General features: G+C 39.5%; 1 protein-coding gene across 5 annotated transcripts in view; it reads right to left on the bottom strand.

Moving 5' to 3' along the window:
- The window catches only part of LOC307023166 (uncharacterized protein), a 213,531-nt gene extending 193,257 nt beyond the window's left edge, over positions 1 to 20,274 (bottom strand). The window contains exons 1-12 of one of the 5 annotated variants that reach the window (XM_079656265.1): positions 19,556 to 20,274; positions 18,678 to 18,749; positions 18,158 to 18,587; positions 17,821 to 17,989; positions 17,209 to 17,734; positions 17,019 to 17,137; positions 16,835 to 16,945; positions 16,621 to 16,686; positions 16,441 to 16,529; positions 16,135 to 16,240; positions 15,951 to 16,056; positions 14,935 to 15,876 (exon numbers count right to left, since the gene is read on the bottom strand). In XM_079656265.1, the coding sequence (XP_079512391.1) occupies positions 15,728 to 15,876; positions 15,951 to 16,056; positions 16,135 to 16,240; positions 16,441 to 16,529; positions 16,621 to 16,686; positions 16,835 to 16,945; positions 17,019 to 17,137; positions 17,209 to 17,734; positions 17,821 to 17,989; positions 18,158 to 18,342 (1,626 nt within the window). In that variant the 5' untranslated portion in view covers positions 18,343 to 18,587; positions 18,678 to 18,749; positions 19,556 to 20,274 and the 3' untranslated portion in view covers positions 14,935 to 15,727. Of the gene's footprint in view, positions 1 to 14,934; positions 15,877 to 15,950; positions 16,057 to 16,134; positions 16,241 to 16,440; positions 16,530 to 16,620; positions 16,687 to 16,834; positions 16,946 to 17,018; positions 17,138 to 17,208; positions 17,735 to 17,820; positions 17,990 to 18,157; positions 19,024 to 19,555 lie in introns of those variants that run through there. The other 4 variants (XM_079656264.1, XM_079656263.1, XM_079656266.1 and 1 more) reach the window with 4 other exon arrangements.
- Between the last annotated feature and the right edge of the window lie 711 nt (positions 20,275 to 20,985).

The raw sequence follows: 20,985 nt of genomic DNA, 5'->3' as shown, positions 1-20,985 counted from the left end.
ATGAAGTCCCAAAGTGACACACAGTGAACAGTCTGGGGTCATGGTCCTTGTCATTTGCTTTTGTCTTCCCATAACAACATGTCCAAGATGTCCATGTGTCAGGCTAAAACATGTGACAGAACTAGCTAGATTTGGAAAGGTTTTTTGTTGCTAAAGTTAATATTCAAGCCATTTAAGAATAAAAATGCTTACATGACATGTCATTTGTTAAACTTTAAGCTGTCTTCGGCTCTTTTCTGCTGGAACAAATGCAAATGTCCCCTCTGTGGGACGAATAAAGGTATTCTGATTCTGATTACATTTAACCTGTTGTGGAAACATTTCTTGATGAAATTGATATGAAACAAATGCCATAAATATTGCTGTGACACATGGTGTCACATCGGGACTTTAACCCTAAACATTCACAGTAAACCCGGAGTGACATATATGCACAATTTGAAATATGATTATGGTCTGGTCAGTTAATTTAGCTGATTCAATTATATTTAGTTAACATATGCTTTATTCTTCAATTCATAGTATGTTCAAACAAATGCAAACCAAAACATCATCCTTGTTTATTAAGTTATAAATAAGAGTTACTTTACCATTAAAGCCCAGATATTTGACACTAGGGAGGTTACTTGTCAGAAATGTGTCTATTTAGTCTAAATGACGTTCCCCTTAATTTCCCCAAAAGTAGAAATGGGTCGGGGTTCTTATGGGTTAAACGTATAGGCTTAAAGGCATAATAGAACTACCGTATTATATGTATTCAACTTGTGCCCCGCTGGACTTACTTTTCTGTGGTTTACCGTTACTGTGACATATCAGTATAGCCACGGAAGATAGTTTGTGTGTTTAATTCCCATGCATCAAGGTTATTTTCATGTATGTAATTGTTTTTCCTGCACAGTGTAGAGTCTTGTTGTGATGAGAGGGATACAGGTATTTCATAAAATAAACGTGCTCCCTGGAGGTTAGCTACAGAATTGATATCACAATTTAATCGGAGCTGATCACAAGTTGTCATGACTGATCCAGTCATCTCGATGAGCGTTCGGGCTGTGAATAAACAACTTGTGTTTTACTTTTAGGCTGTCTGAAGGTATGGACAGCTATCAAAGCTACTATACATCACATTAAGAACGATGAACAACTGAAAGTCGGAAACAAATATATAATTTAAATGATTTATTGAAGTTTGCAATGTTTTGAACAGGCATCCACACAGTCACCTACTTTGTAATGTTCGATACCTCACTGTAAGCGTCACGATATCGGACTCTCACCCACAACCTCACATACGAGTACTGAATGTGCAGCAAAGTGATCTTAGGAAGGCAGATATAGCAAAAGATGAACGTAAACGACAAACGATGTTTCTTTCCTGGTAAGTCAACAATGGGTCCTCAATGTACACGCCCCGGATTCCTATGACGAAAATAATAGAATGTCGCCAGTTGTCATGACTCAACTTATACTGTAACACCGGATTAACTTGTTTCCCGATCAACTTGTTTCCCGATCAACTCGTTTCAGTGGGGTGCGTGGCTTTCGACTGAAGACACATTTCGATCGCTTTCTTCTGTCGTTTACATACATCTTTTGGTATATTTAGCTTCTTAGGAACACGTTGATGCACATCCAGTACCAGTGTGTGAGGTTGTGATTACGATGGCGATATCCGGACGCGAACAGCGAGGACTACAACAAGACAAACGAGTTGCTTGAATAAATCATTTAAACCAGCTATTGTTGCCAGACTTATTACGGAATATCGTAGTTAATGTCCAAGTCCATCTGTGTATACCTTCAGACAGCCTCCAAGTGAAGCACACGGTGTTTACTCACAGTTTGAAAGCAGCGTGGAGAAGTCTTCATCTGTGTTAAACTGTGATCCTCCCAGGGAACTGGGACCCGCCCACGTTAAAATGTGACCCGCCCAGGTTAAATTGTGTTACGATTTCTGTGGCTATCTACCAGCGATCATGTTTAATATGAAAGACTAACCACACATGTATCCCTTATAAAAACGGTATTGTGCAGCACTCATCCAGATAACATGTGACTGTTACCTGGTTTTGCAAAGATAGCAGCAGAAATGTCATTGGTGATATTTAGACTTTAAAATGCTGCTTGGTCATGAATGTTGTTGTCGGCAAACAATATTACGAATCCTCTATTCAAACATAATATTCAATGTGCATCGATATGAAAATAACAAAAAAGTTCATGCCGGACTCAAACCCGAGTCCCAACAGTAAAAATCAATCATGCCCTGCGCGTTACGAGTGCGCCACGAATCATCATGTCTTAATAAATCACCACAGCTCATTTTGTTACATTAACATTGTCAACAAGTTTGAGAAAGATGCAACCCGACATCATATTGATAATAATATATGATACAAATGTAAGACTGACAACAATAATAGTTAGTAAAGGATTTATTGATGTGAATGTTTTGAACAGTGAATACTTATTGTAAATCGCTTTGGATAAAAGCGTCAGCTAAATGCAATGTAATGTGATGTAACAGGCATCAACACAGCGACTTGATTTATTGTTCTCTGGTGATCTGTTAGGACGTGTTGAATGGAGAAATCTTCATCTGTGTTAAACCGATCCTCCCGGGGAACTGGGACCCGCCCAGGTTAAAATGTGACCCGACTAGATTAAACTGTTACCCGCCCATGTTAAACTGTTACGATTTCTGTGTTAAGTGTTCACTGTTCAAAACATTCACGTCAATAAATCCTTTACAAACTATTATAGTTGTCAGTCTTACATTTGTATCATATATTATTATTAATATGATGTTGAGTCGATTTTATAGCCGTTTATACTTTCATACGGTCTGTTAGTGAAACATACAATTGAACAACAGGTGTACAGACTTAATTAATTAATTAATTCGCACATGGGTTGTTGGAGATTTGGAGGATGTTGAAAACCAACCTCGTCTCCGCGTGTCGTTTGATAAGCTGGGTGAATTCGGGAGAAGGAAGGGATTAAGAAACACCAGAATGCAAGTTAAACAATAATCTTGTTTTAATGATAAAAAGTAACAATACAAAATACAGATACAAATACAAATACAAACACAAAGGAAGTACTTCCTGCTCTTCCTCCAATCTCACGGATCTGGTCAGTTTGAAGAAAAGAAGAGGCTGGTCTAAAGAAAACATCGGCTTATATCCAAAACCCCAGGAGGAGCTATGCGGCTGCCCCCCCCCCCCCCCCCGAGGGGTCCTCCACTTAGAAAAGACAGCCAATCAGCGCGAGCCAGAGGCGACCCTTACATTCGAGATAACAAACCCCTCCTTGCAAGTTTCACATACTTTTGGCATTTTATAAAGATAGTTTTAAGATATAGTTTTTTATAGTTGGATTATACAAATAACACATGTGAGTTACCTTAACCTCAAACAATAATAACAAGAGGAAAACATCAGCTCTGATCTCAAGCAGTAAAAAGTACCGCACACTCATTTAGCCTGCAGCTCTTCCAGACACTTGAGCTATTGTTCTTTAAGAATATTCCCTGCAGAAACTTTATTTCAAATAAAAGGTTTCACATTGCATATTTCCAGCTTCCTTTACACATACTGCTATTATTAATACAAAGTAATCAACCACACACATATATTTAAAACAAGTAGATTTCCCTGATCATTTGACATGCTGCTTCCATTTCCCATAGAGTAATAAAACATGTTTAAGCTAATTTCTCCACACTGTTTGTAGCCCTCCAGTACCCACATATGAAAGAATAAAAGCAGAGGAATCAAATAAAACACTAATACAGGAATAGTTGATAAATGATTATACAGGACATCTGATCACAGTAAGAAATACACACACATATTCTCTAGGAAGTGACCCTTGTTATAGGTCCGAATGTCCTGTCCCCTGAAAGTCATGAGTTTTGGTTGATTAACAGAAGTTTAATTGTTCTTGTGGCTTAATGGCTTCCCTGAACTTCCCTTCACCCCAAAGTCAGCTTACTAGGAATGAATACATTTTATTGATAAGCTCAAAAGGACGTTTATCTTGGTTACTGCTGGGTGACCCAAGTCTCCAGGCCTGCAGGATGTGTAGGAGATAAACATTAATTCTACAAGACTTTAACTACATTATCTGAAAATGTATCTGGGACTTCCCCTGTTAATTGCAAGCACTATTGATAATTAACAGAGAGACCCTAGGGGCCTCTTCTTGGTATCTGCTAGGCAGAAGTCACTCAATGCAGAAATCACAAGTTTAACACATATTCTATATAAGGTGACATTAAAATGAATATACCAGATTGAACTTTCCTGCCATACCACGTTACTTTAATCCTTCAAATAATTCAAATAATCCTTCAATTCCCCCTTTTTGGTCTCGCATTAACGAGACCAACACACATAAGACATTTGAAACAAAACTACTGTCCTTCTTTGATACTGTGTCTGTCCCCCTTCATTAAACCTTTGAGAACAGAAAACAACCTCCAATGACAGTGAAGAAACTATCAGAGTGAGAGCCTGAGTGCCAGACAGCAGCATCCTTGCGTGTTGTTGAATCATCAGGGCCCCCCCCCTCAGCGGAACACGCCAACAAGGGCAGCTGATAGGGAGGGGGAGATGCGGCCTTTCCTTCAAAGGTGGAACTGATGAATCTGATCAGAGAGAAGTAGACTCCTCTGCTGCCTCGAGAAGTCCCCCAGCCCGCTGACGCCTCCTTCCAAGTCGTCTGCTGTAGGGATGTCCGCGAGGTCCTTCTCCTCCAGTCCGCTGATGCCTGCTTCCAAGTCGTCTGCTGTAGGGATGTCCGCGTCGACGATAGCCAGGTCCATCCTGATGTCCTCCAAGGTCCTAGCCGGAGTGTTCCTCGCCGCACACTGGCTCCAGTAGTACCAGATGTCCCCCTTTGCTCCTCGGCGGATGGCATGAGATGTCCTCTGGGTCACTCTGTAGAGGCCGGAGAACCTGGGGTTGAGTCACGTAGGCCTGACGACCTTCAGCCAGACGAACTCCGCTGTGTCGGCCTCCTGCTCCTCGGGTCCCCCTTTTGGCGTCAGCAACCTGTGTGGAGAAATCTGATACCCACCCCTCAAGTCTACGCTCAGGGCTTTTGGGCCCTCAGGGGTTTGACCCACCACTGGTAGGCCGCTTCAGAATTCTAATACTTGGCCTGTGTCAACAAAATAAACCCCAACATCTTCAGGTGAACTAAATAACATATCTCAATAGCTCTGAATTTCTGACAAGCATCTGTGTTATTATAAATGAAATCCTTGAGATCCCATTTAAAATCTAAATATAATATTAACTGCTAATGTCTCTGGAAATGGAACACACTAATGTTATGGATTAAAAACAACTAAAATCATGCTACTGACATAGTGAATAATTTCCAGGCGAGACTGCTTCTACCTGTCACTGCTTGGATATTATCAAGCTGAAAAATGAATACAGAAATCCAACATACTGTCATCAAATGTCTTTCTATTATGACTTTAAATGAAATGTACATCCCAATAATGATCTAAACCAAAAAGTCTATGGCTTTTACTTCTTTACCAGGCTAGTTACAAGATGTTGTCTAAATTAAATTCTATCTCATTACATTACTATGTTTTAACTTAGCTGTAATATGTTCTTTCTACATTTCAAACCTCAGTTACTTTAATACCTGTTGAAATATTACAAAATTGTTTTCATTATCACCGTTCACCTTCTCATTCTCATTCTGGAATTACCTCTCTCAGTAGCCCCTTGGCCACTGATTCTGCATCTGTGTTACCTGTTATAACTCAATCAATATTAGAAACATGTCAACATTCATCAAACAGTATCTTATCCCCAGATATGGAGCAGGTTAAATCTAAAACTGTCAATCAATGGTCAGATTGAACATCTGAGTTGGGGCGGCAGGTTTCTTCCAGTCCCTAAATGAAAAAATCCCACACTCCCCCTTTTTACACATGTAAACATGTGTAACAAACTGCTGTATGGGAAGAAAACCTTCAGGTAACCAGTGGTTATAAGAAAATACCAAACATCATTCACAAAAGTACATCCATCATTTTTCACAGTAAACACTCCAGGGAAAATAAGTGTTCATTTCCAGCTGGCAGTCCTAAAAGAAACAGAATCTTTAGATTTTAGTTTGAGTTTTACATTTGCAAACCGCCAACTCCTGTGGGAATTAGAAACGGGTCACATGTGGTTTCCCCCTTTGCAGAATTTTTAGGAAACCTGTGTTTCCCTTGGAGCTCCAAAATAATATGTTAGTCCAAAGACATGCTCGGTTAGTTATTGTTTTAGAATCAAGCAGTTGCACTGATCACATGCAGAAATTCATTCACACTCACACTGTCAGGTTGTAAAGTCAAGTTCGGTCAGCCCCAGAGTCTGTCATTGATAGTGCTTTTCTCAAGTCACACTGTCAGTCAGGGTCAAAGGTCATTTGGTCTCAGTTTCATTGGCCATGTGTCGTGCTCTGCAGAGACTTTAATATTCTACTAGCTGGAGTTGTACTAGTGACATCATTGTGTTGATGTCAACCAATGCAACAAAGTTTTTCTCGTGTTCGCAGCACCATTTTCTTCAGATTTTTAACAAACAAATGATCAATACACTTTATTAATATACCGCCCCTAGGAAACACAATACCTGACAAATGTTCATGCAAGGCATTCTTAAGTGAACCTGCAGAAAACGGCCTTTCGAATTAATATTCCAAATTAATCAATAATAATAATAATCCATTTTATCAATTTGTTTACCCTTAGAAGTGAACATACCTCATAATGTTACATCAGGATGTTAAACTAAGTTTTGGCCAAATCAATCATTATTACTGTTTCAGATCTAACTGGAGGTTGAACAAACAAAACCTTTTTTTTTTTTTTTTTTTTTGTCATGTAAACCACTAACTTATTTTCCAATTTCAGCATCAGCCCTGTTACTCGAAAATTACATCCTAGATAGGAATATCAGGAATGGAACAAACATTTAATCTTCAGAAATGTTCTCAACAAATGGAGAGTAATGCCATCTCTCTATCTAGTGAATAGCCAACATATTTAAAAATGTCAGATATACAAAAATAAGCCTAAATACTCTTTTACTATCAAAGTCTAAAGCTAGACCTAAGCAGAACAGTTTTGGTAATGGACAATTTAATCTAGAAACAAAACAAAACTGGACCTGTGTTCTTGTGTGTTCTTCAAAATACATTAGTAAATACCTTGTGAAGTATTCACAATATAACTAATCCTCTCTAGGATATGAAATCCATTCATCTTTAACCAGATACTATTTCCCTATTTATTTTTAGTTCATGATAATAATGGTATAACGTCCACACGTTTACCCATAGCTAGTCACTATGTCAAGATTATCATGTGTGACATAATAATCAGATGTCTTGTTTGCCAAACAAGGATATTAAACCTTAACCCTTTCAGCATTCCAGACCATCATTAAACAATCAGCCTCCCTTCCTAAACACTAAGCATATCGTTCTACACCACCTTCTGATAAACTCTTGCACAGTTATGCTGTAAAATCATTGCATGATTTCTTCAGAGTCTGAACAGACTGAGACCAGCCTGTCTCAAGATCTTGTCATATTGAGAACAGTCAATGATTCATTGTCCTCTTCAGCTGTAGTCAGTGGCAGGGCCCCCAAAAAGCTAGAACCGGCCCTGGTCAGTGGGCTCCAAGGAAACTCTCTCTGGCATTGGGATGTCCTGAGGGGGAAGGGACCTCTGGATCAATGTGATACAATCAGCAGACACACGTTGTCCTCTGTGCAGCAGAAATCCCCCAAAACTGCAGTACCTCTTCACACCACTGTTGCCTTGACAACGAGGCACAAGCAAACTGTGAAAACCTCCTCTGAGATGTGTTCTTTGCACAGTTCTTCTGTTTGCAATGAGCAACTTTTCACCAACACCCTGATTCAGAGTACAACCCAAAGGTGGCGCACAACTATCCAATGCTGCTGTAATCACAGCAAATCAGCTACTGAGAAAAACTCAATGTAAATCTCTCCCCCAGCGGGTGACAAAATAAAACAGCTGAGTGTCTATATGGTCAGGAATGCTGAAACATGTGAATGTTAAACCCATTAATGGCAACAGTCTTCCTATTCTTCATTACTTCAGTTCTCAGTTAATAGGCAAAACAAAAACTTTTCTTAACCACTATAGATTAATCTTTAATCTTCTTGCTTATTCTATTCTTTTCAAATTGTTTATCTAAGTTGTGTGTTACAAGCATGGTTAGATTTGTAACAGAATACAAAACTAACTGTATCCAGCGCTATATATTTAAAACAAGTAATCTGACTACAGTTAATGAATATATTTTGGAACACTTAAAGGAATTATTACAAAATGTAATCTTCATTATTACTAAAGCTGAAACCTAAATAAATCATCACGGAACATTTTTCTGTCCTTATTACTTAATTGTTTCAATAAAAACTAAAAGCATTGTGAAAACTCCCATTTTTGAGAACATCTCTCAACACTTTTATTCCATCTAAGCACGAATGTTTATGACAAACTCGTCCTATTAATCCCAAACGGTCTTTAATGGTATCAATTGTGAACATTTCTTAATATTAATTGTAAATGCAACGTATGTTCTCTTTAGAACAAAGATAGGATATTTGCAGCTGAAACTGGTTAATAGCAATGTTCTGTTAACCTAGATAAGCCTGTTGTTCTTATATCTAGTAAATATATTCTTATTTCATGTTACTCACAAAACAATATGACATTTTCCAGAATAGTAGTAACTCTATATAACCTGTACTCTCTCTATACTTCTTCAAACCGTCTCATTTCTCCTGTCTTTCTGTCTCACTGCGCCCTGCAGCTGCCTCCGCTCCAGCCCCTCACAAATCACCCCTTTGTGAAACTGTGTGAGATGGCTGGAGCAAAACCTCGTGCAGCACCTCTGTCATGCTTAAACATGAACAGATTCCCTCTGACTGACACATTTACAAAAACCTTATTTTTACTGTCTACTTCTTCTTCATAAACTAAAAAACACCATTGTGGTGAATCGTTTACGTTTTCCGTTTCCTATCTACTTTAAACAACCATCAACTGAGAGTAACTGTATATGATAACAACTCCTAAATAACCTCACAATATATATATTTCTTCCAATGAGTTCGTTATTTCATGTCTAACAAATGTTCCTCTTTCTATGTCGTATTCTAGATGGAAAAATCCACCTATCATATTTAATTTGAATAACCTTAACTTTAATGTACTTCATATTCTCAGTAAATCTCTTTTTACTTTCCCCTAAGGTTACTGTATGTAACATAATTTTCCTTGAAGTATAATTAAGTACAATCCTTAGTTAATGACAAATACCATGAAATTCACAACGCAATGCAACGGTATCAATCAGTTCTCAAAGACTATATTTAAATAACAGCAAATCATTGTTTATTTATTTCAATATATCTACCACTTCAAATCACACCTTGATCTGTTCATTTTCTATGTATTTCAGTCCAACTTCAGATCACTAGAGACAAAAGCAAGCAGACACCCTCCGGGCCGCTGCTGCTCTCGAGAGGAAAAAGGGTGGGGGGAACTCTCACAGACAAATACTGACACCCCCTTCTCTCTCCCCTGCTGTGGCTCTCAGCCTCTCCTTTGGAAAAGGGGGGCTTCTTTCAACAATTAACACTTCTGCTATCCTTTTATTCAATTTTTCTGCTTGAACCCACTGTCCTCGTAAGCTCTTAACTCACGCTCCTCTCGTTAAAATTCTCCTTTCATTATGACTTCGTATCTATTCATCTGACTTCGGCTGTTTCTGTTACCAGTAGATATTCACAGACTTCATATATATTGATCTGACTTACTGTCCTTGTTACCAGTAAATATTCACAGAAAAAATTCCCCGTACAGTCTATTCAGCTTTTATTGTCCGATGTTTATTCCAACAAGTTTAGCAAGCCTCTCAGCGCGCTTCAACACCGTCTTTCAACGATGTGACGCTGACATGGAGCCGAAAACTCAGGCCCACAGAACTCTTTATCGTGACGTTTGGCTTTATAGATTCAACCCCACAGAACAAAGGATTAATGAGGTCCGGTCACTTCAAAATTGCTTTTTGAAGGTTGCGTTACTCTCCTTTGGATCACTTATAACATAAATAGCTAGTCCCCCGCCCCGTCGAGCTGTGGATTCGTTATTTTGAGTCAGTCTTATATGGAGACTTAATACAACCTACTGACTACTCTAGACAGGTTAACTGTGGGGACTCAATACCGCCACTTTCAAGCCCGGGACTTCAATACCCTTCTGGCCTGTCGGAACTTGATATCCGATTTTAACTGTGGGGACTCTTATACCTCCACTTCCAAGCCAGGGACTTTAATACCCTTCTGGCCTGCCGGAACTCAATATCCGGTTTTAACAAGTAAAACACACATTTGCATTGTTACTATAAAAAACACTGTAAACTTCGTCTGACAACCCTAAAATTTGGAATATGGTCAAATCACAGATTTCGAATTAAACTGGCATCTGTTTACCTGTTATTGTCAGAGCTCTGTTGTTAGTTGTCAGAAGAAGCCGAGATGTTTAGCCCTGGACTATTCCGTCCGCTTGCTGCTGGTGGTCTCTTCCCCGAAAACACCCCACTCAGAAACGTCGGGTCACCATTTGTTGGAGATTTGGAGGATGTTGAAAACCAACCTCGTCTCCGCGTGTCGTTTGATAAGCTGGGTGAATTCGGGAGAAGGAAGGGATTAAGAAACACCAGAATGCAAGTTAAACAATAATCTTGTTTTAATGATAAAAAGTAACAATACAAAATACAGATACAAATACAAATACAAACACAAAGGAAGTACTTCCTGCTCTTCCTCCAATCTCACGGATCTGGTCAGTTTGAAGAAAAGAAGAGGCTGGTCTAAAGAAAACATCGGCTTATATCCAAAACCCCAGGAGGAGCTATGCGGCTGCCCCCCCCCCCCCCGAGGGGTCCTCCACTTAGAAAAGACAGCCAATCAGCGCGAGCCAGAGGCGACCCTTACATTCGAGATAACAAACCCCTCCTTGCAAGTTTCACATACTTTTGGCATTTTATAAAGATAGTTTTAAGATATAGTTTTTTATAGTTGGATTATACAAATAACACATGTGAGTTACCTTAACCTCAAACAATAATAACAAGAGGAAAACATCAGCTCTGATCTCAAGCAGTAAAAAGTACCGCACACTCATTTAGCCTGCAGCTCTTCCAGACACTTGAGCTATTGTTCTTTAAGAATATTCCCTGCATAAACTTTATTTCAAATAAAAGGTTTCACATTGCATATTTCCAGCTTCCTTTACACATACTGCTATTATTAATACAAAGTAATCAACCACACACATATATTTAAAACAAGTAGATTTCCCTGATCATTTGACATGCTGCTTCCATTTCCCATAGAGTAATAAAACATGTTTAAGCTAATTTCTCCACACTGTTTGTAGCCCTCCAGTACCCACATATGAAAGAATAAAAGCAGAGGAATCAAATAAAACACTAATACAGGAATAGTTGATAAATGATTATACAGGACATCTGATCACAGTAAGAAATACACACACATATTCTCTAGGAAGTGACCCTTGTTATAGGTCCGAATGTCCTGTCCCCTGAAAGTCATGAGTTTTGGTTGATTAACAGAAGTTTAATTGTTCTTGTGGCTTAATGGCTTCCCTGAACTTCCCTTCACCCCAAAGTCAGCTTACTAGGAATGAATACATTTTATTGATAAGCTCAAAAGGACGTTTATCTTGGTTACTGCTGGGTGACCCAAGTCTCCAGGCCTGCAGGATGTGTAGGAGATAAACATTAATTCTACAAGACTTTAACTACATTATCTGAAAATGTATCTGGGACTTCCCCTGTTAATTGCAAGCACTATTGATACATAACAGAGAGACCCTAGGGGCCTCTTCTTGGTATCTGCTAGGCAGAAGTCACTCAATGCAGAAATCACAAGTTTAACACATATTCTATATAAGGTGACATTAAAATGAATATACCAGATTGAACTTTCCTGCCATACCACGTTACTTTAATCCTTCAAATAATTCAAATAATCCTTCAGGGTCCAGTCTATATAAATCGGGTTAACATTTCGCCATGTTATGAGGTTAGTGAGGAGATAGCGAGAGACAGAGAGATACAGCGTTAATGTTAAACGAAGCGTGGAGAAGTCTTCATCTGTGTTAAACTGTGATCCTCCCAGGGAACTGAGACCCGCCCACGTTAAAACGTGACCCGCCCAGGTTATAGAAACGGTATTGTGCAGCACTTATCCAGATAACATGTGACTGTTACCTCGTTTTGCAAAGATAGCAGCAGAAATGTCATTGGGGATATTTAGACTTTAAAATGCTGCTTGGTCATGAATGTTGTTTTTGGCAAACAATATTACGAATCCTCTATTCAAACATAATATTCAATGTGCATCGACATGAAAATAAAAACAAAGTTCATGCTGGACTCAAACCCGAGTCCCAACAGTAAAAATCAATCATGCCCTGTGCGTTACGAGTGCACCACGAATCATCACGTCTTAATAAATCACCAAAGCTCATTTTGTTACATTAACATTGTCAACAAGTTCTAGAAAAATGCAACCCGATCATCATTTATAATGTGAGCGAATGTATGTACACTTTAAGCCATATAATCAGTGCTTGAATTGGGCCGGTACTCACCGGTACGCACTACCGGCACTTCTGATTTTTATCCATGTGGTACCGGCACTTCTTACTGAGTACCGGCAAAATGCCGGTACTCAGCCGCCGGCAATATACACTATTGTAAACGCAACGCAGCGCAAATGTGGGTCTGACTCTGCCTCACAGAGGGTGACTGGCTGTCTACATGACGTGGCCTGCCGACATTGCCACTTTCATACAGATCATACTAATGCCCTCGATTGGTCTCTGTGTGTCATTCAAGCTCGGGAGGGTGTGTGTTGGTGTATGTGTGGCGCGAGCGAGCGAGAAAGCGTGCGCACCGGTTACGTGTATTGTTGTTAGCATCTGGTGCTAGCTAGCTGCGCTAACGGATATAAGGAGCTGTTTCAACAACAAGTTGGAGGGAGAGTCCTTTGCTGTCAGACTGAGAGGCTGAAAACTACAGCTCTGGTGAGGTAAATTACTCTCTGAGTCTTTAGATAGTTAACTTAGTTTAAGTTATCTCAGTGGGTCTCAAACGGTTCGGTCACCATTTATGTAAACACATGTTTCCATTTGAGGGGGTAGTGATTAGTAAAATATGCATGAACAATACAAACAAAATGTTAACTAGGTGAAAAAAGGTAAGATAAACTTGTTGAGAGCTAAAACTAGTCTTTGCTGTTGCCTCAAAGAGGAGCAGGGGGGAGAGGAGGGAGACAGGAGAGGCCGATTCAGGAGCCCAGACACACTCACAACTATAAATGAACCAAAAACAAATAAATAAACAAGTTTCAATGTTTTTTCATGTTGGATATTGTATGTTATTGGTTATGGCCATGTACTTATGATTTTATGATTATTTAAATGTATACATTTTTGTTTCATATGGGTGTAGTCTCTTTATTTCCCCCTCAAAATGCACCAGATTGATGCATTTAAGTCCAACATTTAAAAACAAATCTTAGGATTTGAGGCCCGGCCCCACTGTTCCCAAAAAGATTTGCAATTTTTATTAAATAGTAACCCATCTCCATATGTTTCTTTTTGGGTAGTAGATTTAAACTAGAGGGCTATCACCTTGTGCAGCAACGCTATTGACAAATAAATCCAGCAAAATGGCACAAAAAACTGGTAGTGGCCTCAGGGACGAGGAGTCATTTAAATAGCCAGTAGGAGTCAAGCTTTACTTTCTTTTATATCCATAAAGAAAAAGTAAATCTGTTTACAGTTGTTTCATTATGGATGTTGAGAGGTATCCATATATCTCTTCATTTTGCTCTCAAAGTGCACCAGATTGATGCATCTAACTTCAATATTTACAAAAAAATGTTCCCGGGGGAGCATGCCGTAGACTAGAGGGTGTCAGGTCCACTCCCCACTTATAAAAATAGCACTTTACCACTGCACCCCCTCTAATCTCAGATGCACCCTGAGTCATTTTGTTTAAGTACAGTGAGCCTTTCTAAAATATACAGTAAAGAGACAAACCCACCAGCATTATAGGATATACTATGACTTTGTGCCAAATACTTGTTGCTGATTTAGAGTACTGGCACCTTTTTTATTCCAATTCAAGCACTGCATATAATATACATATTATAGTAGGCATTTGCTTAGAAATAGTGACTGAGGTCTGTATCAAACCTCATTAAGAGAGATCAGATATCCTAGTTTATCAGCCTGCGAGCCCACATTATGTTGTGATAAGTGTTAATTTTACATATAAATGTGTTCTAGTGCAAACATTAACTTCTGATATGCAAATAAGGCCATGTGTTTTGTGATATTTGCCATGCAACAATATGCTGTACAATATAATATTTTGCCTCACAATATAGACATTTTGAAACGTTAACTTTCTAAATAGGCCCCCCATTTCCTTTTGCTATGTCTGCTAATGCAGTAGCTGATAGGATGTAAACCTGGACCAAAGGTTTTGCGCTAGAAACAGAATGCAATTTAAAAGAAGTTTTATATTCTAGCAATACTGGCTGTCTTTTCTGTCTTGCGACAGACTCACCAAAATAAAATACTTAACAGCATAGGCATCACGTCCCCTATGGTGTGCTAAGGGCCAATTTTACATATTGCAACTATAATAACAGTGGCCAAATTCATGTTCTAATATGCAATGCAAGCTTTGATTCTGTATAGTAGATAGACTTACTCATTAGTGTGACAGAAGGAAAGACAACAACGATAGTAATGATTCAGTATCTATTTATGTAATCCTTTATTTGGCAGGGACAATGCTCAGTAATGAACACTTAAAACATTAAAATGCGTCAAGCATAACAGTGCCAGATTTAGCTTTGAGCTAATTTCCATCTGCAGTCCCTCACATAAAACATTTAAGAAAATTACATTTTACAAACATAGCACAAACTAAATACATGATATGCAAAAAGTGCATGATGGTGACAGTGAGGAAGCATGTGGGATAGGGTCTGTCTTTATATATAGCTGCGTTTCATCAGCGTAGCAATGGAATGATATTCCATGCTTGCTGATGACACGGCCAAGGGGAAGAGTGTACAAGGTGAACCGAGTGGGCCCAAGGACCGATCCTTGAGGGACACCACAGGTTACAGGGTGTGTCTGGGACCTCGCACCTCCCAAGGAGACATATTCTGTTCTGCCATCACGATTTGCAGGAAGGGCAAAAGTAGTCATCCTCTGTGGGGGAGGCCAGTCCCACGCATCCTAAGTGATACCACATATTGCAGGTGGTGCACTCAATCTGACAGGGAAAAAGAGAAATACTTTAGAATACTGTCAGGTCCACATCAATCATCCTGATTAGGATGTCAAATTAAGCCGTTTTAACTTCCTTAGACATTATTTCTTTACATAGTATGGCAATGGGTGTCAGATATAGGGTTACAATCTTAGCTGTGGTCCTTTCTGTTTGGAGTCTGTGTTGGTATGTTCCTTCAGCTGCTCCAGTGCCCACCGAAAGTGCAAAGACATGCAAGTTAGGTGACTTCAACTATACATTTGTAATAGTTGTGTGATAGTGAGTGTTCACCCAGTGATGTTGAGGTAACCTATCCAAGGGGCATCCCAGTCTTCCAGCAGAAGGACATGAATTTCTCTACATACCCACGTATCAATGTCCCCTTCAGCCAACGAGCTGAGCTCCCCAAAAGCCCTACAGAGCTGGGATAGGTCATCTGCAAAAAAGAAGATAATGTAGTTTAATGCTAATATAGACACATTGAAGTATACCTGGTAGAGTTCTGTATACCTGAATTTGTCACCAGAGACATTGCCATGTGCATCCGCAACATGGCCACACCCATCGCGTCAACTGGATATGCCACGGTTTCCCCAGACAATATCTGCTCTGCAAGCTAAAAAGTGTCTGATAAGTATCATTTTGAGGACTTTTTAATAATGACACATAGCAACAGATATAATCAAATGTTTACCTTGCACACAAACACCCCGCATGACGATGAGTCATTTTGTTGTGGGTGAGCAACGGTTGCGCATTCCCAGCTCCCTATTCCCGGACACTTTTTGCAGACCAATGCTCTACACACAAAACACACATTTATTACAGTTTGCCAATTTCAACATATGCCCAATTAAAATCATTTAATTCAAGATCAGTTGAATCCTGTTAAAGGACAACAATTCTTGAATGACCTTTTTGTTGCTCCCAAAAGATGATCCATGGTGTATGAATACATGTATTTGTCTAATGCACACATCAAAGCTGACATTTCATTCACCCTGTTACATCCTTGCATTTGTCGATCTGTTCGTCTGTGGCCCCAAATGGGTTCAAGTACAGGGACCGCCTCTCCTTTAGGTACATGATCTATGGAAATGCAAATACTAATTATAACCAACCCCTACATCAGATAGTGTCATGGTTCCGTCTAGATCTGTTTACGTTGAAGATTACTTACAATCAGTGTCCAGTGTCCGTGGCTGCAGACTGCTCCAACTGCCACATCGTGTTTGAAAAGGTCCAACTAAAAAAAATTCTAATAATTACAACAACTAATGTATACACTAACATAAGTATGTATTTGTGTGTATGGAGATACAAACATACATATACCCAAAATACATAGGCATACTTATGTACAAAGAAAGAAATCATCCTATAGTCCTACTCACCCTTCTCAAAGAACCTTTGTGGGTTCCCTCCCAGAGCGACGTCATTAGATAGGAGTCTATCATTAGAGCGCCAGCTTTCCTTCCCACCATGGTTAAATATGAATTGACGATCTAAGAGTACAAAGTAACTTGTGATACAATCTAAATAAATATCAGTCCAATATTCTCTTGTTTTGTAATTTACCTCTCCCTCCAACCACTTCCCTGGGGCCAACTCCATGAGGTTCTCCGTGTACACTTTATATGGCCCAAACTTGCACCAGAGCGTGTGTTTTCTCCTCCCTGTCCATATTTGTCGAATTACTGTAAATATAGCAATGGCAGTTATTTGTGAAATGCATAATTTGGTATGTACTTTCTGTCTGTTTACTTACAAAGTTCAGGATCTTTTGGTGCCATTTGGGCCTCGCAGTCAGATGAAGATGGAGGTGCCACTTGTGGTGTTTGTGTGGTGGGTGTTTGTGTGCTGTGGATGTGTGTCTGTGTCTTTGTGTGTTGTGGACCAGCCAGAGGAGAGGGATCGGACAACTTTTGTAGTTTGGCAGGGATCCTCTCCTCTGGCTGGAAATAATGTGTTAGATGGTCAATGTTGGTCTGCAATTTTGTGGTGCCCTTACCAACAATGGCCTTTTTCCCCTCTAGTTCCAGGATGCTGTAGGGTCCCAACCAGTCATCCTCCAGCTTTCCCCCTTTCCTTTGCTCCTGTCTGACGTTCCTCCGCAACACCTGATCTCCTACTTGGAAGTTGTCCTCCTGGCCCCTGTCTATTTTTCTTTTGCGGACCTTGTCCTGACTTGTTTTCATATTCTTTTTTATCGCTGTGAATACAGCCTCCTGTTTTTTCAGGCCTTCATGGATCTCCTCCCGTTCGACCAGCTTGCTGACTTTGTCTTCTTTGACCTGCAACAAATGACAGTTAGAATTTTAGAAGGCAGATGATCCAAATGAAAACGTTTGAAAAGGATGACAACATTAGAACCTCTTACCACGTACTCCTCTGGCACCTCTGAAGGATACCGAGCCTCCCTCCCAAACATCAAATAATATGGACTGTATTTTGTGGTCAGCTGTTTTTTGGTCCGAAGAGCAAACATGGTGGACTGGAGCACCTGGTCCCAGCGTTTGGGGTGACCAGCCACCATTTTGTTCAACGTCCTTAAAATGCAGAATTCAAATATAGGTATGAGGAAGCAGGAGAGCATATGGGTTCTCATGTATGATAAAGCAACATATCATTACTGATTACCTGTTCACATAGGAACAGGAAATGTGTTTGTTATTCTATCTAGAGCGTGAATTCCATCAGGTATTGAAAACCAATACCTCTGTATAGTGCCGTTTAATTTCTCCACAAGGCCATTGGTCTGTGGGTGGTAGGCGGAGCACAGGCTTCGCTTGATGTCCAGCCTCTCACACAGGGCAGAGTTGACCTTGAAATTATCATTAGGACAGACAAGCAATAGGTTAGCACAGCAACTACAGTTACATATTGGGGATTCATACTGCATCAACACTGTACCTTGTTGCAAAACTCTGAGCCCTGTTCTGTTAGCAGTCTTTGAGGTGCACCAAATTTGTAAAAGAAATCAATGATACAATTGGTCACCTCTTCTGCTGTTTTAGTCTTTAGTGGGTAGGCCTCTGCCCATTTGGTGAAATAGTCAACCATTACACATATGTACTGGTTGCCACCATCTGTTACTGTGAGTTTACCCACTAAGTCCATCCCAACCAGTTCCAAAGGCTCCGTAACCTGGGGGGGAAAAAATACATGAGCATTACAGTAAATCACTGTTGACATGTTTCTACATTGACAATACCAGTATGCCATTGTTTATTTTACCTCTATCGGACTGTACTCCTGCTTCTCCTTGATGTTGGCTCTCTTGGCCTGGCACTGTGGACACTGAGCAATCTAAAACAGACAAACATCATTTCAAAGTTATGACTCATGTTTAGTGCAAATAAATGTGCTATATTATATTTTAAACTAGAATACAGAAAAAGAAAGAAAGAAGTGCTTCTCCCTTTGAAAAGGTGCCATCAAAACAAAACACATCACAACATAAGAAAACAAATACACGCAGCATATAAGGAATAAAGTGCAGTAATTATTTGCAGGGGTATACAATCAAAAATGTAATGAATAATAATAGTAGGTATGTATTTATAATAATAATAATAATACATATAAATATATATACAGAGTCACATTTATTTCACATGCAGGAGGTATGACTTTCAGGTCTTAAGAGCAATGATGGCTTAACACCTGAAAGTCATACCTCTTAATCATCCTGCTGATAGGATGTTAGCACATACAGTATAAGCAATTTGAAATACACTTGACATTACACTCCTCTGTGCTCTATTTTTGAACCTGAATGTGTATTCCACCTCATTATTTTGAAGATACCAACTCACCCACTTGCCTATGTCACTCTCCATGCCAGGCCAATAGTAGCGAGCAATAAGCGCACAGTGTGTCTTCTCCACTCCACAGTGTCCACCAATGTTACTGGAGTGAAACTCCTTGAACAGTTGGTCTGCTTCTTCGGCAGTCGAGACAACTTTGGCAAGGTTCTCAGTCTTGTTTTGTCTGCGCTTGCAGATGTAGTACAGCTCTCCATCTGGTGTTTATATGTCATAATATTAGATGTATTAGTTTTACCATAGCATATTATCATTGTGTTCTAGACTCCATATGGCATGCATCCTTACCCTTTATCCTGAAGGTGTCAGCTCTCCTCTTAATGACATATTTGTCCCTCTTTGTTGACCCTTCAGGATACTGGTGGTGGACTTTTAGATCCAGAATTTCTCTCACAATTCTGGGATCCATGTTCAACTCTCTGTCCCTCCTTACTCCACCTACTTCCACCTACTTCCACCTGTCTCGCCTAAACTCCTACTACTTCCTACCTACTTACCCTCACCTATTCACACACAAACAAATTAATACAACAAAGACAAACAAACAAAGTGGCAAATACACGCAAACCTACAATACCAGCCTCTCTCAAATACACACACTCGCACCTCAATTACTCACCCACTATCACTCACCAGGACAATCACTCTATCACAGGCAACGCTCAATCACTCACTATCACTCACTATCTCTCTCTATCTCTCTATATCTCTGTATCTCGCTATCTATCTCTCTATCTGTCTCTATCTCTCTATCTCTCGATATCTGTATCTCTATATCTCGCTATCTATCTATCTATCTCTCTATCTCTCTATATCTGTATCTCTGTATCTCGCTATCTATCAATCTATCTATCTGCCTCTATCTCTCTATATCTCTATCTCTGTATCTCTGTATCTCTGTATCGCTGTATCTCTCTGTCTCTCGCTATCTCCTCTCTAACCTCATAACATGGCGAAATGTTAATCCAATTTATATAGAATGGACCCATGTGCGAATTAATTAATTAATTAAGTCTGTACACCTGTTGTTCAATTGTATGTTTCACTAACAGACCGTATGAAAGTATAAACGGCTATAAAATCGACTCAACATCATATTAATAATAATATATGATACAAATGTAAGACTGACAACTATAATAGTTTGTAAAGGATTTATTGACGTGAATGTTTTGAACAGTGAACACTTAACACAGAAATCGTAACAGTTTAACATGGGCGGGTAACAGTTTAATCTAGTCGGGTCACATTTTAACCTGGGCGGGTCCCAGTTCCCTGGGAGGATCGGTTTAACACAGATGAAGATTTCTCCATTCAACACGTCCTAACAGATCACCAGAGAACAATAAATCAAGTCGCTGTGTTGATGCCTGTTACATCACATTACATTGCATTTAGCTGACGCTTTTATCCAAAGCGATTTACAATAAGTATTCACTGTTCAAAACATTCACATCAATAAATCCTTTACTAACTATTATTGTTGTCAGTCTTACATTTGTATCATATATTATTATCAATATGATGTCGGGTTGCATTTTTCTCAAACTTGTTGACAATGTTAATGTAACAAAATGAGCTGTGGTGATTTATTAAGACGTGATGATTCGTGGCGCACTCGTAACGCGCAGGGCATGATTGATTTTTACTGTTGGGACTCGGGTTTGAGTCCAGCATGAACTTTTTTGTTATTTTCATATCGATGCACATTGAATATT

This window comes from Notothenia rossii (genome assembly GCF_949606895.1).
Source record: "Notothenia rossii genome assembly, chromosome: 10".
Taxonomy (NCBI): Eukaryota; Metazoa; Chordata; class Actinopteri; order Perciformes; family Nototheniidae; genus Notothenia; species Notothenia rossii.
This window is presented reverse-complemented; position numbering and strand designations above follow the sequence as displayed.